The sequence below is a fragment of the Pelobates fuscus genome, chromosome 11, assembly GCF_036172605.1.
Source record: "Pelobates fuscus isolate aPelFus1 chromosome 11, aPelFus1.pri, whole genome shotgun sequence".
Classification (NCBI taxonomy): Eukaryota; Metazoa; Chordata; class Amphibia; order Anura; family Pelobatidae; genus Pelobates; species Pelobates fuscus.
In genome coordinates this window covers 56,565,979-56,590,412 of record NC_086327.1, presented here as the reverse complement: position 1 = coordinate 56,590,412, position 24,434 = coordinate 56,565,979, and the positions used below count along the sequence as shown (strand labels likewise).

The following is a 24,434-nucleotide window of genomic DNA, read 5'->3' as shown; positions in this document are numbered from 1 at the left end:
CTGTTTGGTTACCTATTAAATATTTTTCATAAACTTCTACACACATAAAAATTGCATCTGTATATACTGTGATTTTTTTTTCCTGTTAGCTTATACTTTGCACTTTTTTTTATAGTATTAATGCTAGTTAAAAAATGATGTGGAGGGAAAAATTATACTGGTTTATTAAAAAGTGATTTTAAAGCTACAATGTTTATCATCACTCTAGTGCTACAAGTATAATAATTATTGATAATATATTAGTGGGCTAAAATGATGCCCTCTGAATTAATAGAATGTTTTATGGCATAGTGAACCTCCATCCCATCCCATTCGTAGAATAGGAAATGACTAGAAACTGTATGGGCAGCTGCAGTTATTTTAATCTATATTAACCTATACCACACAAAACTTATTGTTATGCCGGGGCAGTTTAGCTTTTTTTTTTTTTTTTTTTTTAAACCATCACACTTTCACACATTGTTTTTGAAATATGAATGCACCTTAATTGCTGCATCGTTGCATATAGGGAGCCCTTGGAAACCCTTCCTAATTTTTTAAAACTTAATTTTTAATATTGATCTGTTTGCGGCTGATTCCTTTCACCAACATTTTAAAAGCATGGTTTGTGTATTGTTTAAGCTTTTCATGGAGGAAAATGTGCATCTTACTGTACTGCATTGATTTGAAGATGTGGTAAGTATTGAGAGCAAACTGACCATACTTGTTATTTGTTTATTTAAAATTAGTTATTTATAGAAATTACCATATGTTACATAACAGTTAGAATTAGTAGGCTTTGAATGGCGGTATGCAACTCATTTACTGCTGATACCAGTAGGACATATTCATGTTCAATCTTTATTCTTATACAATATATTGCTACCACTAATGCCCCAACTTCTTTGGTACATCTACAGTTTCTGATTACTGACCTTGATTTGTAATGCAATTGTGTTTTATTTGGGTTAAACCATTGAGAAACAACTTGGGATACAGTAGAGATTTATATGTTTTATCTTCTTTCTCTAAATACAAAAGGCCTATTTCTGCAGTGAAAAGGAAAACAATCACATACTATAACTTTTCTTGGTATATAAGTTTGTATAGTTTGTATTTTAATGCTTTTAATATACTAACCATTTGAACCATAATGTACATTTCTACACAATCTTAAAACCTCAATGTCTTATCCTTGTTTAGAAACTGTTTCAAAATGTTGCAAATTTCCAGAGAATTCATGGATTTTCATGGAATGAAAGTACCAGCAACAGTTCACACTGAAGAGAGCCTAAACTATGCATGGAAAGAGTTTCAAACACGTGATGATGATATTTTTAATGTAACATTTCCCAAATCAGGTACGATGGTTCGATAAGCCAACCCCTTACTGCCATTGAGATAATTAAGAATCTTATTTTCTCAGTATGCATTCTAAATTGGAAGGTGATTGTAAGGAAACCAAGTGTATTTAAACCTCCTTTGGTAGTTTCCTCCCGAACTGCCAGAGCCTAGTATATATAGCTCTCTGTTCGGTAGTTGCAATAGACGAAATCCATACGAAATACCAATAGCTTTACAAGATAATTCCCTTAGTAAAGCATACGAATTCCCAAATATCAGCCGAACTCAAGAAGAAGGGTACAAAATGAACTGTCTTTAATTACTACACATCGGCTTTTATGCAAGTCACATACAGTAAAATCATAAAACACACCCAGCACAAACATACAATTCCCTCCCCTAGCCCTGGAGATAATCAAGTCTGATAACGTAATAACTTGATTATCTCCAGGCAGAAAAATCACTATTTTCCCCAATATCTGGAACACCCCTTTATACATGGGGTATCCCCACATATAATATGTCCCCTGATAGCCCAGATCTGGGTGACCAACATATTCAAATTTCACCCAGATCGGTTCAGGGATTCTAAAAAATCATGGAAGTCCTCTGTGACTGGTTCACCGTGGGTGGGCTGCCCAAAATAGTTCCACAAGTTTGGGTGAATTTTAGTGGAATAAAAAAAATATATATATATGGTGTTGACTCTCTTCTTTCTTTTTCCTGTACCCAACTACATATTGTCAATCACACTGTTACAAATGTACACATTTTATATTATTACAAATACTGGTAGAAATCAAAATTTTGTTTATGGAGATGTGCAAATTATTAATACAAACCATACTGCAAATTACGTATCAATTATGCTCATTGCTCACTTTCTAACAATTACTCTAATATTTTTCCGAAAGTTTGATTATAGCAACTTTATTTTTTTTTACCCATTAATTTGGTTGTTGGTAAAAATGTATTTATCTGAGAAAGTCATAAAATTCCCAGATTTTACTATTAACATGACGTAAAGTCATGATTTTATTAAAGACACGGAGGCGAGTATTATGCATAACTCTTTCTTTATTTCCTCAGCAGCAAAGATAGAGGAATATGAATATTGTAAAAAATGAAAGAAAAAACAGTATAGATACACAGGCAACCAATCACATAACAGAGGAAGTGAGTATATAAGGCCTGTGTTTCCCACAATCCCCCTCTTTCTTGCGAAAACCGAAGATCAGGTAAGAAGAACGAAATCCAACTTGTCCAGAACAGTAAACGGTAACCAACCGATAACATCAAGCTAAAAGAGAGAGAGAAATATGGTAATATCCAGAACTCCCAACTGTAGACTTACCAAAACAAACTGTAGGCAATTCAATGAGAGAAAAACTTGAATCAAAAACATAATGTCGATAGCACCAATCATAGAAAACTGGAATCTGAAAAACATAACGAAAATCATTAATATAACATATAAATGACATGCGGAAATCATAACAAAAGACAGACCGAATTGAACTTACCCGAAGAATCCAATAGCATCTCATCCCAAAAACCCACCTCGGGAGGGTGGGAGGGAATAATACTCGCCTCCGTGTCTTTAATAAAATCATGACTTTACGTCATGTTAATAGTAAAATCTGGGAATTTTATTAAAGACACGGAGGCTCCTAGTATGCAAGTTTAAAGCTGTGCTATCACCTGAGATGCGATATGTTCAATAGGTCTGAAATAGAAGTCGCGGAAGGTCGATTCCCTAGACCAGTCCGCTGCACGCATGATGTCCTCCAGTCGACAGCCGACTGCGGACGCTTTCGAAGCCATGGCGCCCCGAACAGAGTGAGGCGTAAAAACCGAAGTGTCAATACCCGCTGAAGACAAAAGCCAGCGTACCCAACGCGCCAGAGTCGGAGTTGACACAGGTCGGTGAGGCGCTTTAAAAGACACGAATAAAGGATGTAGGTCCAAGGAGCGGATAGATTGAGTAGCGTCCAGATAAGCCTTCAAGCAGTCAACCGGACACAGAGCCGGACATTCTGGGAACCTAGGGTACACAAACGATTTGGATGCCGATTTTGTCCTTCTGGATATGTTGAAAGCGACACCTTCCGGGGTAAAAGCAATAGCGTCCCAATCAAGGGCCCTAACATCAGACACTCTTTTACACGAAATCAAACAAAGAAGCATCACCAGTTTGGAGGACAATTGCTTGAGGCTCAGTTCATGATTAGGGTACCATGAAGAGAGGAACTGTAACATGATGTTGACGTCCCAGAAGACCGAGAAACGGGATCTAGGAGGGCGAGCGAGACGGATACCCTTGAGAAGGCGACATACAAAAGGATGTCTGCCGACTGGTGAACCATCCAGACCACTATGCCCGGCCGAAATCGCCGAGCGGAAAAGGTTGATTGTGCGGTATGCCTTGCCCGCATCAAATAACAACGTGAGGAACTCCAGGATCAGATGGAGAGGGGCAGATATGGGATCCACTGCCCGTTCCATGCACCAATTAGACCATGACTTCCATGAGGCCCGGTAGGCTGATCTTGTACCGGGAGCCCAGGCGTTATTGAGGAGCAGGAGAGTTGACCTCGGAACATCCGGGACAGACCAGGTTCCCCTGAAAGGAGCCACGCTACCAGAGGCAGTTGCTGCAGGAGCACCAGACCGTGCGAGTTCCCGTCCGGATCCAGAAGTAGATCTGGGAAGCTCGGAATCAATCGGGGGTAGTCTATTGACAACTCCAACAGGCGTGGGAACCAGGGCCGGGATCTCCACAGGGGAGTGACCAACGTCAGGCAACAATCGTGACGAACCAACTTCGAGATCGTTCGGGCGATCATGTTGAATGGGGGAAACGCATACAGGCATCCCGATGGCCATTCCTGGAGAAATGCGTCTGTCGCCACAGCTGCCGGGTCCGGCCTCCAACTGTAAAACTCCGGTAGTTGAGTGTTCAGATGGGACGCGAACAAGTCCATCCTGAACCGTCCCCATAGCTTGTCTAGGCTTTTGAATACCGAAACGTGCAAGTGCCAGTCTCCCGAGTCTCTCAAATGTCTGGAGTTCCAATCCGCGTCCGAATTGTCTCGGCCCGGAATGTGTTCCGCCGTCACTGAGACATTGTTGGAAAGGCAGAATTGCCAAAAATCCTTTGCCAACAGGGCTAACATCCTGGACTTGGTGCCCCCGAGATGGTTTATATAGCGTACTGCCGAAACGTTGTCCATCTTGAGGAGCACGCAGCAGTTCGCTCGTCTTGGGGTAAGGCTGCGAATCGCGAATGCCCCAGCTAAGAGTTCCAGGCAATTGATGTGCAGGGATCTCTCTATCTCGGACCATCTGCCTCCGGTGGAAACGTTGCCACAGCGAGCACCCCAGCCGTGTAAGCTGGCATCTGATTCGATCACCATGTCTGGGACAGAACCAAAGATGGCTCTTCCGTTCCAGGCTTCCATGTGTGCCAGCCACCACGCCAGCTCGTCCCTGGACTCCTCGTCCAGTCGTACTCGAGACTCGTATGAATGACCCGACCGGAGGTGCGAACCTTTGAGCCTCTGGAGGGCACGATAGTGCAGCGGGCCCGGGAATATCGCTTGTATGGAGGCCGCAAGGAGGCCAATAACCCGTGCCAATTGTCTGATGGACAGGTCTGATACACGAAGAGCCCTTCGCAACTCCTTCCTGATGGCCTTCACCTTTGAGTCCGGTAGGTATAGAAACTGGCGGACGGAGTCCACCTTGAAACCCAAGAATTCCATCGACTGAGCGGGTTCCAGGACCGACTTGTCCCAGTTGACCATGAAACCCAGGTTCTGAAGCAGATCGATCGTCCACCTCAAATGTACTAGGAGGTGGTCTCTGGACTGGGACATGATTAGAATGTCGTCCAGGTAAATGATCAATCGCACTCCACGGGTGCGGAGGAACTCCATTACAGGCTTCATGATCTTGGTGAGACACCAAGGAGCCGAGGAAAGGCCGAATGGTAGGCAGGTAAAGCGCCAACGCCTTCCGTGCCAGGTGAAGTGCAAGTAGTCTCTGTAGTCCTCCGCTATCGGGACCGTGAAATATGCGTCTTTCATGTCCAACTTGGCTAGCCAGTCTGACTGCCGAAGGAGGTCCCTGAGGCAGTGGATACCTTCCATCTGAAAATGTTGGTAGCGGAGGAACGCGTTGAGAGGGCGGAGGTTTATCACTGGACGGACTCCGCCCCCTTTTTTCGGTACCAGGAAGAGATTTCTCGTAAAGCCCGGAGCGGCGAACGGCAATTCTTCTATGGCGCCTTTGGACAACATCTCCTCGACCTCCGCGGAGATCATCCTGTCCTGATCTGGGGGAAGAGACAGTTCCCTGGGGACATAAGATTGGACAGGCAGAGAGACAAAGTCCAGGTGATAACCTTTCACACATTGTAGGACCCAAGCGTCCGAAGTAATACATGCCCACCCTTGGTGGAACAGAGCCAGCCTCCCCGCTACCCGCCCGTGAGCGACAGGGGAAGAAAGGGTACTCACCATAAGGGCGTCTGCCCGAAGCGGCACCGCGGGGGTATCTGGAGCCCCAAGATCTCCCTCTGGCCGGGAAGAAAGGAGGCGTCTTTGAGTCCTGAAATCCCCGGGACGGGAAAAAGGAACCTCTGGAGGCACGGAATGAGCCTCGGAAACCACGGCCGGGTGGACGGTTCCTGCTACGCCCGGCCCCTCCAAAAACCTTGGGCGCGAACATGCGCTTCATGTTCGCCTGAGCCTTGTCTATGGCCGTAAAGGTTTTAACGTATGACCCCAGGTCCTTAACGAAAGAATTACCGAACAGGACCCCTTCTTCGGAAGGGCCCGGCTCCGCTACCGTCATGGCAGCCAATTTCGGGTCAATTTTGAGGAGAATTGCCTTGCGCCTCTCAGAGGACATGGCGGTACTTGCGTTCCCCACTAGGCATATAGCCCTCTGTACCCAACCGATGGCTACATCAATGTCTAAAATCGAATCGCCAGTTCTAGTGGCGTCCAGCAGCTCGTAGAGCTTTGAAAGTGGGCCCAGGGTATCCAAGATCTTGTCCTGACAGCCCTTAAGGGAGTAGTCTAGGCCCTTTTTGGATTTCCAGCCTGATTTATTCAGGAACTGGGCAATTTGGGGGTCAATATCGGGAGTCTTGCAGGCCGAGCCCGGGAGGGAAGGCCTGGGGCACTCCGCCCGCAGCTTATTGCGACCTTCCTTAGACAGGGGGGTACGCATGCGTCTGGCCACATATTGGGCTATGTGTTCTGGGGGAACCCATTCAGCTGACCGGGGATGGCGGAGGTCGTCGGGGTCAAACAGGGGGTTACCCTGAGGGTCAAATAACACTTTACTATCCCCAGCGGGGTCCTGAACAAGGCCCTTAGTAACGGTAGAGGAACCCGAGGGGGTTACGCCCGTAGGGGGCAAATCCTCGTCCGAACCATCCTCATCATAGGAGTCATACTCCATAGCGTCAGACTCATTCTCCACACTCCTGTCGGAATCCGACACATCATTGAGGGCTCCAGCCCGTTTCCATAATCTAGCCTTTTTAGCCCGGCCAGGGGCTCTTTTGCGCGTGGGATGCGCGCTGTCTGTGACCGCGTCAAGCGAGTCCATCATGGCAGGCATAGCCTGCATCGGGGAGTGGGAGCTGACGTGTTTTGCCTTAGCCCTTAGCCCAGGCATGGCGGGGGCCGGCGGGGGGGTCCCATCACCCAGGGGGGAGGGAGCCGCCAACGAGGGCAAAAGCATACTCTGCAGAGATTGGGAAAACGATGTGGACACCGCTCCCATGGCGGAGGCAAAGGCCTTCTGCAAGGATGAAGCCATAGTGGCGTCCAAGAGGGCATGGAATTCCTGAGAAGCTATATTACCCTCTGGAGCATCCTGAGAAAAGGTGCCAGTAGGGCCTACTTGCCCTTCATCCTTGTCTTGCATAATGGTAGGGACAATTACTCACAGATGACGTTGGAAAGGGTATGTAGAGCAACAGGGTTGATTAACCCACGAGAACAGGGAAAAGATGCTGTTAGGTGTGCCAGGGGACCCAGGGAACAGCAGAGGCGGACAGCAGGCAGACCGCGAGCCGCAGAAAAGCAGTGGTACCGGCCGCGAGTAAGCTCCGCCTCCAAAATGGCCGCCGCACGAGGAGGCCGGCGGATAGCTCTCGCGGTCCGGACCTACTGGGGGAAGGGGCGCGTGCACCCTATCCCCGCGGCACGTATGCCGAGAGGGCGAGAGACATGCAGCCGCGGTCGGAACAAACAGACCGCGGCAAACAGCCGCCCACGGAAAGAGTGCGAGCGAGCACCCAGCAGGGAAAAAACAACCGCAGGGGAAGCAAGGGGAAAATCTCCTCCGCGGAGAAAAAACAGTAATAGAGGGATGGGAAACCCACTAGGCACACCAGGAGAGAAAACGTTAAATACACAATCAAACGAGCAAAGTGTAAACAGCAATAAAATTCAATAAAATCAATAAATGCTGAGAACATGTAGAGCAAGATAAAATACTTAGCTGATCTGAGGAAGCAGCAAAGAAAGAGGGGGATTGTGGGAAACACAGGCCTTATATACTCACTTCCTCTGTTATGTGATTGGTTGCCTGTGTATCTATACTGTTTTTTCTTTCATTTTTTACAATATTCATATTCCTCTATCTTTGCTGCTGAGGAAATAAAGAAAGAGTTATGCATAATAGGAGCCTCCGTGTCTTTAATAAAATTGTAGCATACTCTTAGGATCATTAGTTCATAAAGTGGTATCACGGTTGCCTTCAATGCAATTCCTGTAGACAGAAAACTTTTCAAGAAGATTTTTATATTTGGAAAATTCACACATTAGTTTCTTCAGAAGCCATAAACCAGCCTACAAAGGATCCTTGGTGCCCAGTTAGCACCCAAGTAAGAGCACGTATTTTTACTCCCAAAGACCTTAGTGAGTATCTCACTTCTGGATTGAACAAGCACATACAGCCCACATAATTAGGCAAATTTCTTGTTCATCATGTCTAACTCGCAAAAAACAAACAAAATGGCTAGTTTATTTGTCATTTTGTTTATATCCGTGATCTGGTCATTTGGCAATTCAGCATTACGGAATTTGGACGACTTGCTGATTGCACAAAATTTGGAAGACTCGTAATTAGGAAACCAAATAAAACTGAAGGGTCCTCAGAGTATATAAAAAATAAAAATAAATAAATATATATATATATATCCTAGTAACAGCCTAATGCTTGCTCTTATGAGATTAATCAACTTACTTGGGATAGGACCTGCCAAATATGGGGTACTTTGACGTAGTTGGCAGGCTTATGCAATGTATGATCATATAATGTAACTAAACCCCCATCATTTTTTAATAATGAAAATGACAACCTAGGTTGGTGTGAATGTTCCAGGAGCTGGTCCATCTAAAATGGCCGTTGTGTGATATCGCCAATAAAATTATGTTAAAATTGATAATGCCAAAAATAAAAGCAAGTATTTCAGGAAAAAGTGCAGCGGTTGTGTGTGTGGTGTGTACACCTTTAAATCTGCTACAGGCAGAATAGGTCAAGTATACACCAAGTACTATACTTTATAGATAAAGATGTAAACCATATGGAATAGAGAAACAGTATATGGAACTGTTCTCTATGATGTAGTAGAGTTAGGTATCCTGACTGTATAGTGCAGTGTAACCATATATGGTGTGTACGTCTTTAAATCTGTTAAAAACAGACTAAATGAAGTATACACCAAAATAATGTACTTTATAAGAAAAGATGTAAACCATATATAATAGGAATACAGTATTTGGAACTGCTTCCTATAGTGCAATAAGATTAGGTATCGCTTTAAAATAGAAACCACTTTTGAAAAAATTGATTTAAAAGATGATTATAAATAACAAGAAGTTTATTGGTAAAACATGTATATATTGAAATTATTAAAATATAAAAAATACAAGCCAGGAACGATGTGCAAGAATGTTACCAGCAGAGTAGTAGTCCTTACTTTGAATTTGCCACAGGGACCGGCTAGGATGGATGTGGATTCTTTGTGTCACAGTGATCTCTCTAGCTGTCGGCTGTCGGTGAGGTTGCGTGCATCTCAGACCTCACTCTGAGAGATGAACGCAGTAAGCCGATCGGTCCCCAACTCGTGAGAGGTTTTCGGTACAGGTAAGGTTCCTACTGCTGGATCCAAAAACTGCATCCGTATCCTGCTTGATTGACTTCGATCTAACGCGTTTCGTGGGTGTCAGCCCCACTTCTTCAGAAATAGAATAGAGCTTGGTGATTCAGCAATGATTTAAATATGTATCCAGTTAATTGATAATAGATTACAATTGTTGCATATAACATGTCATTATACAATAAAACTATAAGTTATAAAAGTGATAGATCTGGTTTCGGTGGTTTCAATATGGAATACCTAAAAATTAATATATTGCACAAAGATATAGTATAAAATTATGTGGAAAAAGATATAAATAAAAATTATGGTTAAAATATGCCGGGATGACATACTACTGCACATTCTAACAACATATTTGGACAATAATTCTTATGTTGTATAGAGAATAAAATACAAATGAAAATACAAAGAAGACAGATAGAATTAGAATTATACAGAAAAATTGTATTATAATTTATAAACAGAAAATCGTAAATTTCGTTGCTTAGCTGGGTTCAATGCCATGCGAGGTACATGAGAAGGGAGAAAAAGAGATGAATAAAAATAATAAAAAAAATACAGTTAGTAATACAAGTATATATATATATATATATATATATATATATATATATATATATATATATATATATTATTATTATTATTATTATTAAAAAGCAGAGTAATATAATAAGATAATATAAATCCAATTTGTGCATGCCTAGTTTGGAATGGACAGATGCATAGTTGTGATGTAACCTGATATGTTATATTAGACATGAAAAATAGAAATATATGTTTTTATGTGTATATGAATATATTATATATATGTCTGAATCTTTAAATAAATGATATAAATGCACTAATTAGTTTGTGTCATGGTATTATAGTATGTATTTTGCTCAGTGTGTTGTAGCAATGTTACCGTCAGAGTGTCATAATGTTACATTTACATTGTAACAATATTCTTGTTGAAATGGTTATATAGTGGAAGTACAAGTTTTAATATGGTTAACTTCACAGTTCATTTTTACATTTTCCGTTATCTATTCTTCATTCCACATTCTCTTTCCATTTTTCCTTTCTCTCCCATATCTATTAATTTCCTTAGAATTTTCAGAGATGTTTCCTATAACGATTTTCTTGATCATTAACCATATCGGAATCTTATTAAGGATAATACGAAAGATAATTCCATTTCACTGTTCTCTCCTGATACCAAGGATACACTATATAACCATTTCAACGAGAATATTGTTATTAAGATTCCGATATACCGATATTCTAATATACCATATCAGGTTATATATATATTACAGCGTTCATCTCTCAGAGTGAGGTCTGAGACGCACGCAACCTCACCTGTGACACAAAGTATCCACATCCATCCTAGCCGGTCCCTGTGGCAAATTCAAAATAAGGACTACTACTCTGCTGGTAACATTCTTGCACATCGTTCCTGGCTTCTATTTTTAATATTTTAATAATTTCAATATATACATTTTTTACCAATAAACTTCTTGTTATTTATAATCATCTTTTAAATCCATTTTTTCAAAAATTGTTTCTATTTTAAAGCGATACCTAATCTTATTGCACTATAGGAAGCAGTTCCAAATACTGTATTCCTATTATATATGGTTTACATCTTTTCTTATAAAGTACATTATTTTGGTGTATACTTCATTTAGTCTGTTTTTAACAGATTTAAAGACGTACGCACCATATATGGTTGCATTGCACTATACAGTCAGGATACCTAACTCTACTACATCATAGAGAACAGTTCCATATACTGTTTCTCTATTCCATATGGTTTAAATTTTTATCTATAAAGTATAGTACTTGGTGTATACTTGACCTATTCTGCCTGTAGCAGATTTAAAGGTGTACATACCACACACAACCGCTGCACTTTTTCCTGAAATACTTGCTTTTATTTTTGGCATTATCAATTTTAACATAATTTTATTGGTGATATCCCACAACAGCCATTTTAGGTGGACCAGCTCCTGGAACATTCACACCAACCTAGGTTGTCATTTTCATTATTGCACTCTCTCAGACAGGTTTTTGGTGAACTCCTGTCCTTATCCAGTTTTGATCAATTCACCGAAAGTCAGACTCCCTCATCCCTGTGTGTTGCAATAGGCATACCAGACAAATATATTTCCCCATCATTTTTTGCCTAGGTGAGGTGTTTTTAATTAAAACTACTACAATCTCTAAGAATTGAAATCATTGTTTAGTGAATAAGCGAGTGCGCTGGATTCTGTATTTTGTATATATATATATACACGTGTGTGTGTGTGTAAAAGATGGAGAGGTGCACTCACAGGTCTTCTTCCAAACGTGAAGTTTATTCAATTATTTCAAAGTTGTCCCAACGTTTTTGACCCCTAGCACCGAGGCACAAACAATTTAAGGGTAATAAATAAATAATATATATATATATATATATATATATATATATATAATGTGTGTGTGTGTGTGTGTATGTATGACTATTTATGTATGTAAATAGTCAAACCTCTTTTCATCACTTTACATTTATAAATCTTGCTGTGCAAACATTCTTTATTATTCCAGGAACCACATGGGTACAAGAAATTCTCTCTCTAATTTATAGCAATGGAGACACAACAAGTGTTAAAACAGAGTATAGTTGGGATCGTGTTCCCTGGATAGAGCAGTACCTTGGTCGAAGCAGACTTGAGAACCGTCCCTCACCTCGGCTTATCACAACTCATCTCCCTGTGCAATTTTTTCCACAAAGTTTCTTCAAGACAAATGCAAAGGTATGTGAGTGCACATATCTTTTGTAATAAGAAGAGTTTGTAATTCAAATAATGTATGGTAAAATCTAAATAATTGCAGTTATTATTTGTATTATAATTATTACCATGTATAGAGCGCCAACAGATTCTGTAGTGCTTTACAATATTATAAAAGGGGGGCTTTAACTATAAATAGGACAATTACAAAAAAACTTACAGGAACGATAAGTTGAGGAGGACCCTGCTCAAACGAGCTTACAGTCTATAGGAGGTGGGGTGTAAAACACAATAGGACAGGAAATAGCAATCAAATAAGGTGGGGGTGAAGCGAGAGAGGAGAGTGCTGCCCTTTAAGAAAGCACAAGAGACAGGTATGTGAGGTAGAGGTTACTCTGGGAGGCCATAAGCTTACTTAAGAGATGAGTTTTAAGCCACTCTTAAATGATTAAAGACTAAGGGAGAGTCTGATGGTGGTATGAGGGCTATTCCATAGGAAGGGAGCCGCCTGCGAGAAGTCTTACAAGTGTGAGTTGGCCGTACACGTGCGAGCAGCGTAAAGGAGAAGGTCACGGGCAGAGCGGAGAGACCGAGAAGGGGCATATCTATGAATCTGTGAAGAGATATAAGAGGGGCTAGAATTGGTCAATGCTTTATAGGTATGGGTTAGCACTTTGAATTATTCACTCCTATAGGATACAGGAAGCCAATGTAAGGACTGACAGAGGGGTGAGGTATGAGAGGACCAACTAGAGAGAAACATCAGTCTGGTGGCAGCATTTAATTACAGACTGTAGCAGGGCAATACCGTTTTTGGAAAGACCAAATAGGAGAGGGTCAAATAATCCATGCGGGAAATTACTAGAGCATTGACAAGCTCCTTAGCAGCATCTTGCGTAAGAGAGCAGATGCGTGCTATGTTTTTACGATGGAATCTACAGGACTTGGTAACATGCTGGATGTGAGGCTCAAAGGTGAGGCCAGAATCAAGTATGACACCAAGACAGCGCGCTTGCAAGGATGAACAGATGTAGATGCCCATAACTTGAAGGGAGATTGAAAGAGGAGGACCAGTATTAGGAGGAGGAATAAAAAGGAACTCCGTTTTAGAGAGATTTTGTTTCAGGAAGCTGAAGGACATCCAGTCAGAAATGGAAGAAAGGCAAGCAGTGACACATTACAGGACGGCAGGGGAGAGGTGGAAGGAGAGAAATATCTGGGTGTCATCAGCATACAAGTTGTAGTGGAATCCAAATGAGGTAATAAGTTTGCCCAGAGAGGCAGTATAAAGAGAAAGTAGAAGGGGACCAAGGACAGAGCCTTAGGGTACTTCAACCGAGACCGAACGAAGGGAGGAGGTATCATTAGAAAAGGATACACTGAATGAACATTGGAAGAGATAAGAGGAAAACCACAAGAGGACAGAGTCACATAGACCAAGTTATTGAAGAGTTTAAAGAAGGAAAGCATGATCAACGGTGTCAAAGGCAGCAGAGAGGTGAAGAAGAATTAGTATGGAGTAGTGGCCTTTGGATGTAGCTGCGATTAGATCATTAGTTACTAATAAGAGCAGTCTCAGTAGATTGAAGGTGGTGGAAGCCAGATTGAAGAGGGTTAAGAAGAGAGTTGGAATTGAGGGAGTGAGACATTCGGGTAAAGACAAGTCTTTCCAGAAGCTTTGAGGAAAAAGGGAGCAGGGATATGGGGCTATAATTAGAAGGGGAGGACGGGTCGAGAGTGTTTTTCAGGATAGGTACTACAGTGACATGTTTAAGGTCAGCAGGAACAATGCCAGAAGAGAGAGAGCAGTTGAAGATGTATGTTAAGGAAGGCACAAGACAAGGTAAGATAGATCTGATAAGGTGAGATGGGACAGGATCAAGCGGGCAAGTGGTGGAGTGAGAGGAAAGGAGAAGCGCAGCAACCTCTTCAGTAGTCGGGGAGAAAGTCTGAAGGGTAGGAAAGGCATGATCTACGTGCAGTTGAGAATGATAAAGGCAGGGTGGGGAGAATTCTTTCCTTTGCTTTTCAATCTTGTCGGTAAAGTAGCGTGCAAAGCTATCGGCTGTAAGGTTAGTTTGAGGGGTTGCCACAGCAGGGCGAAGAAGAGAATTAAAGGTGTCAAAGAGTTGAACATATAATATTGCATATGAACGTATAGCAGTGTAATGTTCATTTTTGGCTAAACATATAATTCTTATTATGAAACATGGGGGATGGTTGCACTCACCTGAACATGCTTAAATGGGGTGCTGCTGGGGTGCTGCCAAAATATGGGGTACATTGACGTTGTGGCAGGCTTATGCAATGTATGATAATATAATGTAACTAAATCCCCATTATTTTTTTTTGCCTAGATTACGTGTTTTTAAAAAAAACTTTTAAAAACTAATAAAATCTGTCAACATTGAAGTTGCTGTTTAGTAGATAGGAGAGTGCACTGGATCTTGTGTATTGTTTATTATATAATCCTTTTTACCCGGTTCATCTGTAAAAGGGCACTCAAAGCACCATAAGCACTATTCCCCTGTTTATTGCCCAACAAAATGTGCATTGGGTATCTTAACTTAAAAGTTATATGCAGATTCTGACCTAAGTTAAGGAAATAAGGATAATTATAAATGTAATGTTCAATTAATAACAATTAGAAAATGGAGTGTAATGGGTCATTTTCTATTCAGTTACCAGAGATTCATGGCTGTCCACTACCCATTAATCATCTTTTTCCCAACAATCATTCTTTTTCCACCTCCATGAGATACATTTAATTACCAGGTTGCTTAACGAACGTTTATATTGTCTGTATGTCTCTGTATTGGGTTAATGTTAATCTTGCAAAAACAACTTACATGCAGGAAAGTATTTCATTAAACCAACTTAACCATAGAGTAGTACAGCATACGTAAAGGAACACTATAACATTACAAATACAAAAGTGTATTCCTCACCTTCTATCCCGAAGCATCAAGGTCTTCAAAGTATTGGGAGACTAGTGTGCATACACTATAAATTTCCATACTGCACGAATCAGCATTATTATTATTATTATTATTATTATTATTGCCATTTATACAGCGCCAACCGATTCCTTAGCGCTTTACAATATTATGAGAGGCGAGATTTAACTATAAATAGGACAATTACAAAAAACTTCCAGGGACGATAGGTTGAAGAGGACCCTGTTCAAATGAGCTTACATTCTACAGGAAATGCGGTGTAAAACACAATAGGACAGGAATTTGCAATCAAATAAGCTTGGAGTGAGGCAGAACTGGAGGAGAGAGTAGAGTTCTGCCCTTTAAGAGAGAGCAAGAGACAGGTATGTAAGGTAGAGGTTACTCTGGGAGGCTATAAGCTTTCCTAACGAGATGGGTTTTAAGGCACTTATTAAAAGATGCAAGACTAGGGGAGAGTCTGATGGCGGTAGGCAGGCTATTCCATAAGAAGGGAGCCACCCGCGAGAAGTCCTGTAAGTGTGAGTTGGCCGTACGGGTGCGAACAGACAGGAGGTGGTCACGGGCAGAGCGGAGAGACCAAGAAGGGACATAACTATGGATCTGTGAGGAGATATAAGAGGGGCTAGAATTGCTTTATAGGTGTGAATTAGTACCTTGAATTGACTCCTATAGGATACAGGAAGCCAATGCAAGGACTGACAAAGGGGTGAGGTGTGAGAGAACCGACTAAAGAGGAAAATTAGTCTGGCGGCAGCGTTCATTATGGACTGCAGCGGTGCAGTAAGGCTTTTGGGAAGACCAATCAGGAGAGGGTTTGTGACAGACCCTCTGTCCCTGAATTTTAAACTTTTAAACTCTTGTTTGTCTAAACCATTCGTCTGTAACAGATTCACATTTTTTGTACTAATGGCAAGCCTTTTGTCTTGTGATTATGGCCTCTGTGACTCGTTTGGCTCTAAGGCACTGTTTCTGCCTCTTTAAATACTGTGGGAACAGATCTACACTTTCAAAATGGCACTTCGGATACACCCAAAGTGTCGAAGTGGCCGCCATTCGACATTCGACCACGTGGCGGCGGCCATTTTATTCATTCAAATGAGGTTAGCTCTGTTTTTGTCGTTGAGTTCATGGAACTCAAATCGGCCACACACCATGACGAACACCGCTGAAACTCTACCTTCTCTGGACTTTGACACTTCGACTGGAGTCTAACACCGTTCGACTTTGTGCACGAACGGCACCTGTAACGGAATGCAGTATTATAGTCCACGATTTCCGTTGGTATCACAGGTCACAGTCAGAGTTAGAAAGCAAGGCAATATCCCCAATCCTCCCAATAACCGAACGAAACACAGTTTGGGAGTCAACTGACTGGCTTTATTCACAGCTGGCATATTTATACAGTTCCCCATGCAAGGGGTTTCCATACAGTCATTTCAGGGGATTTCTCCCATCATGCAGTGTAATTCTCCAAACACGAGAAGGATACTCCCACTAAAATGGACGATTAAGTGGATTATCCCCTCGTGCAGCAGAACTGACAATCTACATTAAAATACGTTTTTTGAGTTTCATTCGGTAGATTAACGTGACCGAACGTTCGGTAGATAGCTGGGGTCTGAGCGCATCTTTTGGGAGAATACCGCTCAGCTCCCAGCTGAATTGACCGAACGCCGCATGAAATACATTTAACCATCGAGTTCGGTTTAAAACTACTGAACACCGATGGGGAACGAAATGTGATGAGAGCGGAACTCCCGAACGCTCTGGAAGTCCAGCGGTGTTCGTATCATTGAGTAGCCGTTTTTAGTACCAGCCACTCGACGACCGAACACCGCTGGAGAGACAAAGGATCCAAGATGGCCGACTGCCGCATGGTCGGTAGTCGAACGACGGCCACCTAGGAGAGCCTTTAATTACCGATTGCAACATTGTTGCAATCGGTTAATGAGCGCCACACGACTCTAAGCGTGTGGTCCACCTGGGGAGCCCGTATTCATTTGGCGAACGGCCCGGATAGCCGCAATTCGTCAAACGAAGTGTTTGCATGCTGGTAGCTTAGGGCCAGCATGCGAACGGCCATAGATAATACACACGTAATACAAAATATACAGTCCCCCCTTACAGCCTACGGACAACCTTGGTACAGCATAGTCCAGAAGTGGCTAGGTTTGCCACAGCACCCATTCATGCATTCAAAGTGAACTTTTAACATTGAAAATAGACCGGTTGCATAGCCTAATTCTATGGAACTATTTTGTGCATGAAAATGTGCGTGAGGTCGGTCAAAAGAGGCTTCCAGGAATTTCCTGAACCTCTGCTCTGATGTGGGTGATTTATGAATATGTTGTTCACCCAGATCAGGGCTATCCGGGGATGTAATATTTATGGGGATATGTTTTGGGGTGTTTTCTGTACGTTGGGTAAAAACTTGTATTTCGTTTGGAGATAATTGAGTTGATAAAGCAATTAACTCAATTATCTCCCAAACAGAGGGGAGGGTTTGTGTACAGTATCTGGGAGTGTTAAAGTGTAAAACTCTATTTTTATTGGATTGTGAATTTAATGTCCTGTGCCCCACAAGGTCCACCTCGGCGGTAACCTTGTGGGGAAAAACTGTATAAAAGAAGCAGCTGTATCATTAAACCTTCAGTTCTATGTCACCCTCAATCTAGAGTCTTGTCTCTTATTGGGGTAAATGGCTATACAGCTATCACACTAGCTCTAGTAAGAGCTTCACTACTTGGGATGACTACTGGAATGCTGTGAATACCCCTCACACTCGGGAGAAGGACACCCACAAGCGGTGGGAACCCCTCTACTCATCGGGGTAACCGCTACAGGGTTACAATAATCCATGCAGGAAATTACTAGAGCATGGACAAGCTCCTTGGTAGCATCTTGCGTAAGAAAGGGGCGGATGCGGGCTATGTTTTTAAGATGGAATCTACAGGATTTGGCAACATACTGGATGTGAGGCTCAAAGGTGAGGCCAGAATCAAGTATGACGCCAAGACAGCGTGCTTGCAAGGATGGACTTATGTGGATACTACTAACTTGAAAGGAGAGCGAAAGAGGAGGATCAGTATTAGGAGGAAGAAGGACAAGGAGCTCAGTTTTAGAGAGATTGAGTTTCAGAAAGCGGGAGTACATCCAGTCAGAGATGTAAGAAAAGCAAGCAGTGACACGTTGCAGGACGGCAGGAGAGAGGTCCAGGGAGGAGAGATATATCTGGGTGTCATCAGCGGCAGTATAAAGAGAAAATAGAAGGGGACCAAGGACAGAGCCTTGGGGGACTCCAACCAAGACAGGACAAGAGGAGGAGGTGTCATTAGAAAAGGAGACACTGAATGAGCGTTGGGAGAGATATACGGAAAACCACGAGAGGACAGAGTCACAGAGACAGAGTGATTGAAGAGTTTGAAGAAGGAGAGCTTGATCAACAGTGTCAAAGGCCGCAGAGAGGTCAAGAAGAATTAGTATGGAGTAGTGGCCTTTGGATTTAGCTGCGATTAGGTCGTTAGTAACTTTGATAAGCGCAGTCTCAGTAGAGTGGAGAGGGTCAAGGAGAGAGTTGGAATTGAGGAAATGAGACACACGGGTAAAGACAAGTCTTTCCAGAAGCTTTGAGGAAAAAGGGGGCAGGGATATAGGACAATAGTTAGAGGGGGAGGATGGGTCAAGAGATTTTTTTTTTTTTGTGTTCAGGTTAGGCACTAGAGTGTCATGTTTAAGATCAGCAGGGACAATGCCAGAAGAGCGAGACAGCAGTTGAAGATGTGCATTAAGGAAGGCATGTGACAAGTGGAGAGAGATCTGATAAGGTGAGATGGGACAGGATCAAGTGGGCAAGTGGTGGGGCGGGAGGAAGAGAGAAGCGCAGCCACATCTTGGTTAGTAGCCGGGGAGAACATCTGAAGGGTAGGAAAGGCATAATCTCCTCATACTGTACAACTCCATGCAGATTGTAGAGATGCTGCAATGAGCATTGGATTGGCTAATTGATGATTTCAGACCTATATTGATGACTGGTTGGTTGATTGTCTCAGATATATATATATATATATATATATATATATATATATATATATATATATGACATTGCACTCTAACTAAATAATAGAAAATACTTAGTGCTCAGTACCTCAAAATGTATATCTGAATTTTTATGCTTTTATTCCATAAAGGTCGACATTCCAGTTCAAAATTAGAACTTCCATCAGGACATTTTATATATACATATATATATATATTGGAAGGCCATTTGACCTGGATTTGTGGGAGGAGTTATGATCCTATATAAACCCTACCCCCCCTACTTACCTTTGTCGTGCAAGCTGTTTGTCTCCATAGTTACCTGCACTTCCGGTCATTGTTCCCTCCAGTCCTGCCTTGAACAAACACTCTGTCTTCAGCAGCTCCTGCCACCGACCTTTGGGCTCGTCCACCGGCTGCCCCGCTGTATTCCTTACTCGTTATCCGGCTTTCTTACTTCTGGTCATGGGACCGGCATGCACACGCATTCGGCTATTTCCCACGTTTGGGCCTAAAAACGCGGGGATAGGCTCCCTATATTGCTTACCCGTTCGTATAATTCTACTGTTCGTGTACCTCAGTATATTAAATACCAACCGCTTATACTCTCCTACATTCGCCTGTTTCTTACATATGTTCATTAGCTGAAACACGTACGAACGGCTGTTTTACTAGCTTTCAGTTTTTCCTAATCTATCACATGTGGTCCTGTTATATCCCTCTTGCACTTTCATTAACCGTACGCATGAGGTTTTATGCAGTTATTTGTATAATTTTAAGTATGTTCCTCAAATTTGTTCCTTTTATAAAACATATGTACACAGTTCTCCCTACGTTTTCCTTAAACCAGTGTCACTATTCATCACCCATAGTCACATTTAATTATGCATAAATCCCCAGGGGCATTCTCTTAAAGACACAGTTGGCCCCCTTACGCTTTTTTGATGTCAATAAGTCAAGCCCATCAAACCGCTTAAATTTATCCAGCTCCACACTCAATTTGTTCATTAGCTCTTATTTCTAAAATCTCTATTTACCGTATATACTCGAGTATAAGCCGACCCGAATATAAGCCGAGGCCCCTAATTTTACCCCAAAAAACTGGGAAAACTTATTGACTCGAGTATAAGACTAGGGTGAGAAATGCAGCAGCTACTGGTACATTTCTAAATAAAATTAGATCCTAAAAAAATTATATTAACTGAATATTTATTTACAGTGTGTGTATATAATGAATGCAGTGTGTATATGAATGCAGTGTGTGTGTATGCAGTGTGTGTGTATGAGTGCAGTGTGTATGAGTGCAGTGTGTATATAATGAATGGAGTGCAGTGTGTGTGTATTAGTGCAGTGTGTGTATAATGAATGCAGTGCAGTGTGTGTGAGTGCATGAATGCAGTGTGTGTATGAATGCAGTGTGTATATAATGAATGCAGTGCAGTGTGTATGCAGTGTGTGTATGAGTGCAGTGTGTGTGTGTGTATGAGTGCAGTGTGTATGCAGTGTGTGTATAATGAATGCAGTGCAGTGTGTGTATATGAGCGCAGTGTGTATATGAGTGCAGTGTGTATGTGTGAGTGCAGTGTGTGTGAGTGCAGTGTGTATGAATGCAGTGTGTTTATAATGAATGCAGTGCAGTGTGTGTATGAATGCAGTGTGTGTATGTGTGAGTGCAGTGTGTGTGTGTGCAGTGTGTGTGTGAGCATTTTATTAATTACTATTTAATTATTATTTTAATATTTTTTTTAATGTTATTATTTTTTTTAGGGAACTATTTTTTATTTTATTATTAATTGTATTATGTTTTTATGTTATTATTTTAATATTTTTTTTTCTTATTATTATTTGTTTTATTATTAATATTTTTATTTTTTCGTCCCCCCTCCCTGCTTGTTAACTGGCCAGGGAGGGGGGCTCTCACTCCCTGGTGGTCCAGTGGATGGGCTGTAGGAGGGGGCTGTCAGGAAGCTGTAACTTACCTTCACAGCAGCTCCTGTCAGCTCCCTTCTCTCTTCTCCGGTGCGTGCAGCTCCCAGGTCAGCTCCCTCTGCAACTCTCGCGGCCGCGCGGAGCGTTGCCACGGTAACCCGTGGCAACGCTCTGACCCCGCGGCTCTCGCGAGAGTTGCAGAGGGAGCTGACCTGGGAGCTGCACGCACCGGAGAAGAGAGAAGGGAGCTGACAGGAGCTGCTGTGAAGGTAAGTTACAGCTTCCTGACAGCCCGCGGTCCATGTCTGTATTATGGCAATGTAAATTGCCATAATACAGACAACTGACTCGAGTATAAGACGAGTGGGGGTTTTTCAGCACAAAAAATGTGCTGAAAAACTCGTCTTATACTCGAGTATATACGGTATATTAAAAACACTATACTCTGGTTCCTTATTTTTAAATAATGAACGTGTTTTAGGTACTATTACTGTTCTTCAAGAAAACTCCAGGAGGTGGTTCCAGTATCCCATCTCACGGTATCAGGTAGAAAAATGTTAAAATTTTTACGTTTCTCTTGAGGCCTCATTCAGCCTCAACGGCCTTTTTACTATCCCCTCGCACCTCCCACAGTGGGTTCTAACTTCAAACACACCAGGTCTAAAGATGCCTCACCCTCCATGTTACTATTATATTAATGTGTTAAATTCATATATCATTTCTACATATCATTACTTAGACCTGCACCATGTCGCAGATTCACTACGCCATCAACAAACCAACAGGCTACCTGGTCCCCGCCGTTTTAGTATCCGGTATCATTAATCTTACTCACTACGATTACGTTCCTTCTTAGGCCTCATCTTTCACAAGTAATGCATATTTGTGGGAATCCAGGGGCTTGTCTCAAAATATTTGGAACAACATTCAGGTCCCTCAGCTTACACTGGTTCTTACGCTACAGTTTCGCTGTTACACTCCTTTCCATACGTTCTACATTTTTACACTTGGCATACCAGTGGCACGCCTCAGGCCTGCTAGCATCCTTTTATCCCCAGGTTCCTGGACTGGACCTGTTCTTTGCAGTATATATATATTTATACATATATATTGAAGTCGCCCTGAGCACTGTCTAAGGACAAACACTCAAGGTCAGTATCTACATACGTTACATACTTCCTTTCTAGAGACAAGCCCCGTCAGGTTAGAGAACTGGCTTTCAGGGTTAGGCGCTGGCCCTAGCTTTCCCAAATAATACTGCGGTCCGCCATTCACAGTACCCAAATACATTTGATCATAGACCTCTTCGCACCACCCTCTGCAGAAACCCTCTGCTGGACGCTCCTAAATATATTCAGGTGTCCATCAGTCATCCATGTTCTGGATAAAAAAAAAATATTTCACGGGTTCACAAACACCTAACAGTATTCACACCACCACAGCCCCCCTCCTTTCCTCACCCCTTTTCAGTCAGTCCCTCTTCCAGGCTTGCTTTCTGAGGCATAGTATTGGACTCCACTACTTTCCAAGCCAGCCTCCCAGACGTTCTGTTCCGCATTAGGAATGGATTTGTCCTGCTCCAGCGGAATGTTGTGCACAATAGGAGGGGGCTTCAGTCCTGGTTTAGGCCTCTCAACATTGTTGTGTGTATCATTCCGCAGGGTTGGTCTCTTGTCCCTGGGCTACTTAAATTTGCTCCACAAGGTACCAACCCTTGCCCAACCATTCGGGCAATCCAGCCAGGGCAGTTTTACACAATTGGAGTAGTTTTTTCGGCCGCTTGGATTGGGATCTCTTCGGTCATTCCCCCACTTTCAAAACACTCATTTTCAATTCACACAGACGCAGCAGCACACACAGGGTTTGCAGCCTTTTTTCGGCAACCACTCGTTAGGGACGCCTGGCCCACTGAGTCGGATGCCTTGCAGGCCTTTGAAGAAACCTCTACTTTGTTGGAGTTCTACTCTTTCGTGGTGGCCTCCCTCACTCTGGGTCATCTTTGGACCGGCAAGGCAGTTGAATGTTCCTCTGACTACTCCGCAGCCTGCGATTTCATTAGCAAGGGGGGTCATACTCACCGCCACTGTGGCTGATTCGCAGGTTGATTTGCCAGGCAGCAACCCCTCAGCTCTTTCTGGTCTACATTTATATTTCTGGTGTCCACTACACAGCTGCTGACACTCTTGCACGCTCTCATTTTAAGGTCTTCTTTCAGGCACTCCCTATGATCCACTACATATCATCCGGGATACCACCATTCCATGAGCTAATCTTGGGCTAAGCACACAATTACACCACGTACAGGTGCGCTCGCTTCAAGCAGTTTCATGAATACTCTATCACTCACGCCAGGGCCTTGTATATTGTACATGTCACAATTAGAGTTTGCTTGAATCAAGACTTTTATAGTTAAATATGTTTTTTTTTGCCTCTTTCTCCAAACCTACAAATCAAGCATCTTGCTTAAACCTCCTATGCTGTCACTCCGCTTTACGTCTCCAAGGTCAACCACACACTATTGGTCCTAATCCACTACTTCACGTCTAAACCTTCCATTAGGGTGGAGCTACATCATGACTTCCTTCGCCGGCCTCTCTGTCACAAAGCGCTGAATCAGCAGCTTCACGCTCTTACACCACAGTCTACATCACTAAGAGTCGGGGCCACGGGCAATCCTCAGCGCAGTTTCATATATACCTCAATCAGAGTAAAAGCTCCTCACAAGCTTTCAGTACCCACGCTGTATAAACTTGCATAAAGTGTGTTTCTTTTAATCCTCTTTTGCCCTCTTTTACAGGCCTACTCCTACGTTGGTTTCGGCACACCTTAATCAACTTTGCTTCTCCTTCTACATCCCATTACATATTAGATAAATTCCGAGCACATATATATGTATGTATGTATATGTGTGTGTAAAAAAAAAACAAAAAAAAAAAACAACAATTTTTTTTATTGGACTAACAGTTTTTTAATGGCAAGCTTTCGGGAGAACCTCCCTTTCTCAAGTCTCAAGCATCTCAATGGGGAGCGTACTTAGAGATATATTATGAGGTACTTGTGAAATGTTTTAGACTTGAGATAGGGAGGTTCTCCTGAAAGCTTGTCATTAAAAAATTCTTAGTCCAATAAAAGATACACATTTTATCTGTTTTGTACATCTACATGACTGGACTAATAAGGCTACATTCTCTACTTGAACAATATAGATAGATATAGATAGAGAGATAGATAGATACCCAGGACATACTTGAA

At 42.4% G+C, this 24,434-nt stretch overlaps 1 protein-coding gene across 1 annotated transcript in view; it reads left to right on the top strand.

The window, feature by feature from the left end:
- The window catches only part of LOC134577122 (sulfotransferase 2B1-like), a 91,434-nt gene that overhangs the window by 28,442 nt on the left and 38,558 nt on the right, over nucleotides 1-24,434 (top strand). Inside the window, exons 2-3 of the mRNA XM_063435782.1 lie at nucleotides 1,183-1,340; nucleotides 12,077-12,285. Coding sequence (XP_063291852.1) covers nucleotides 1,196-1,340; nucleotides 12,077-12,285 — 354 coding nt within the window. The 5' untranslated portion in view covers nucleotides 1,183-1,195. The remainder of the gene's footprint in view (nucleotides 1-1,182; nucleotides 1,341-12,076; nucleotides 12,286-24,434) is intronic.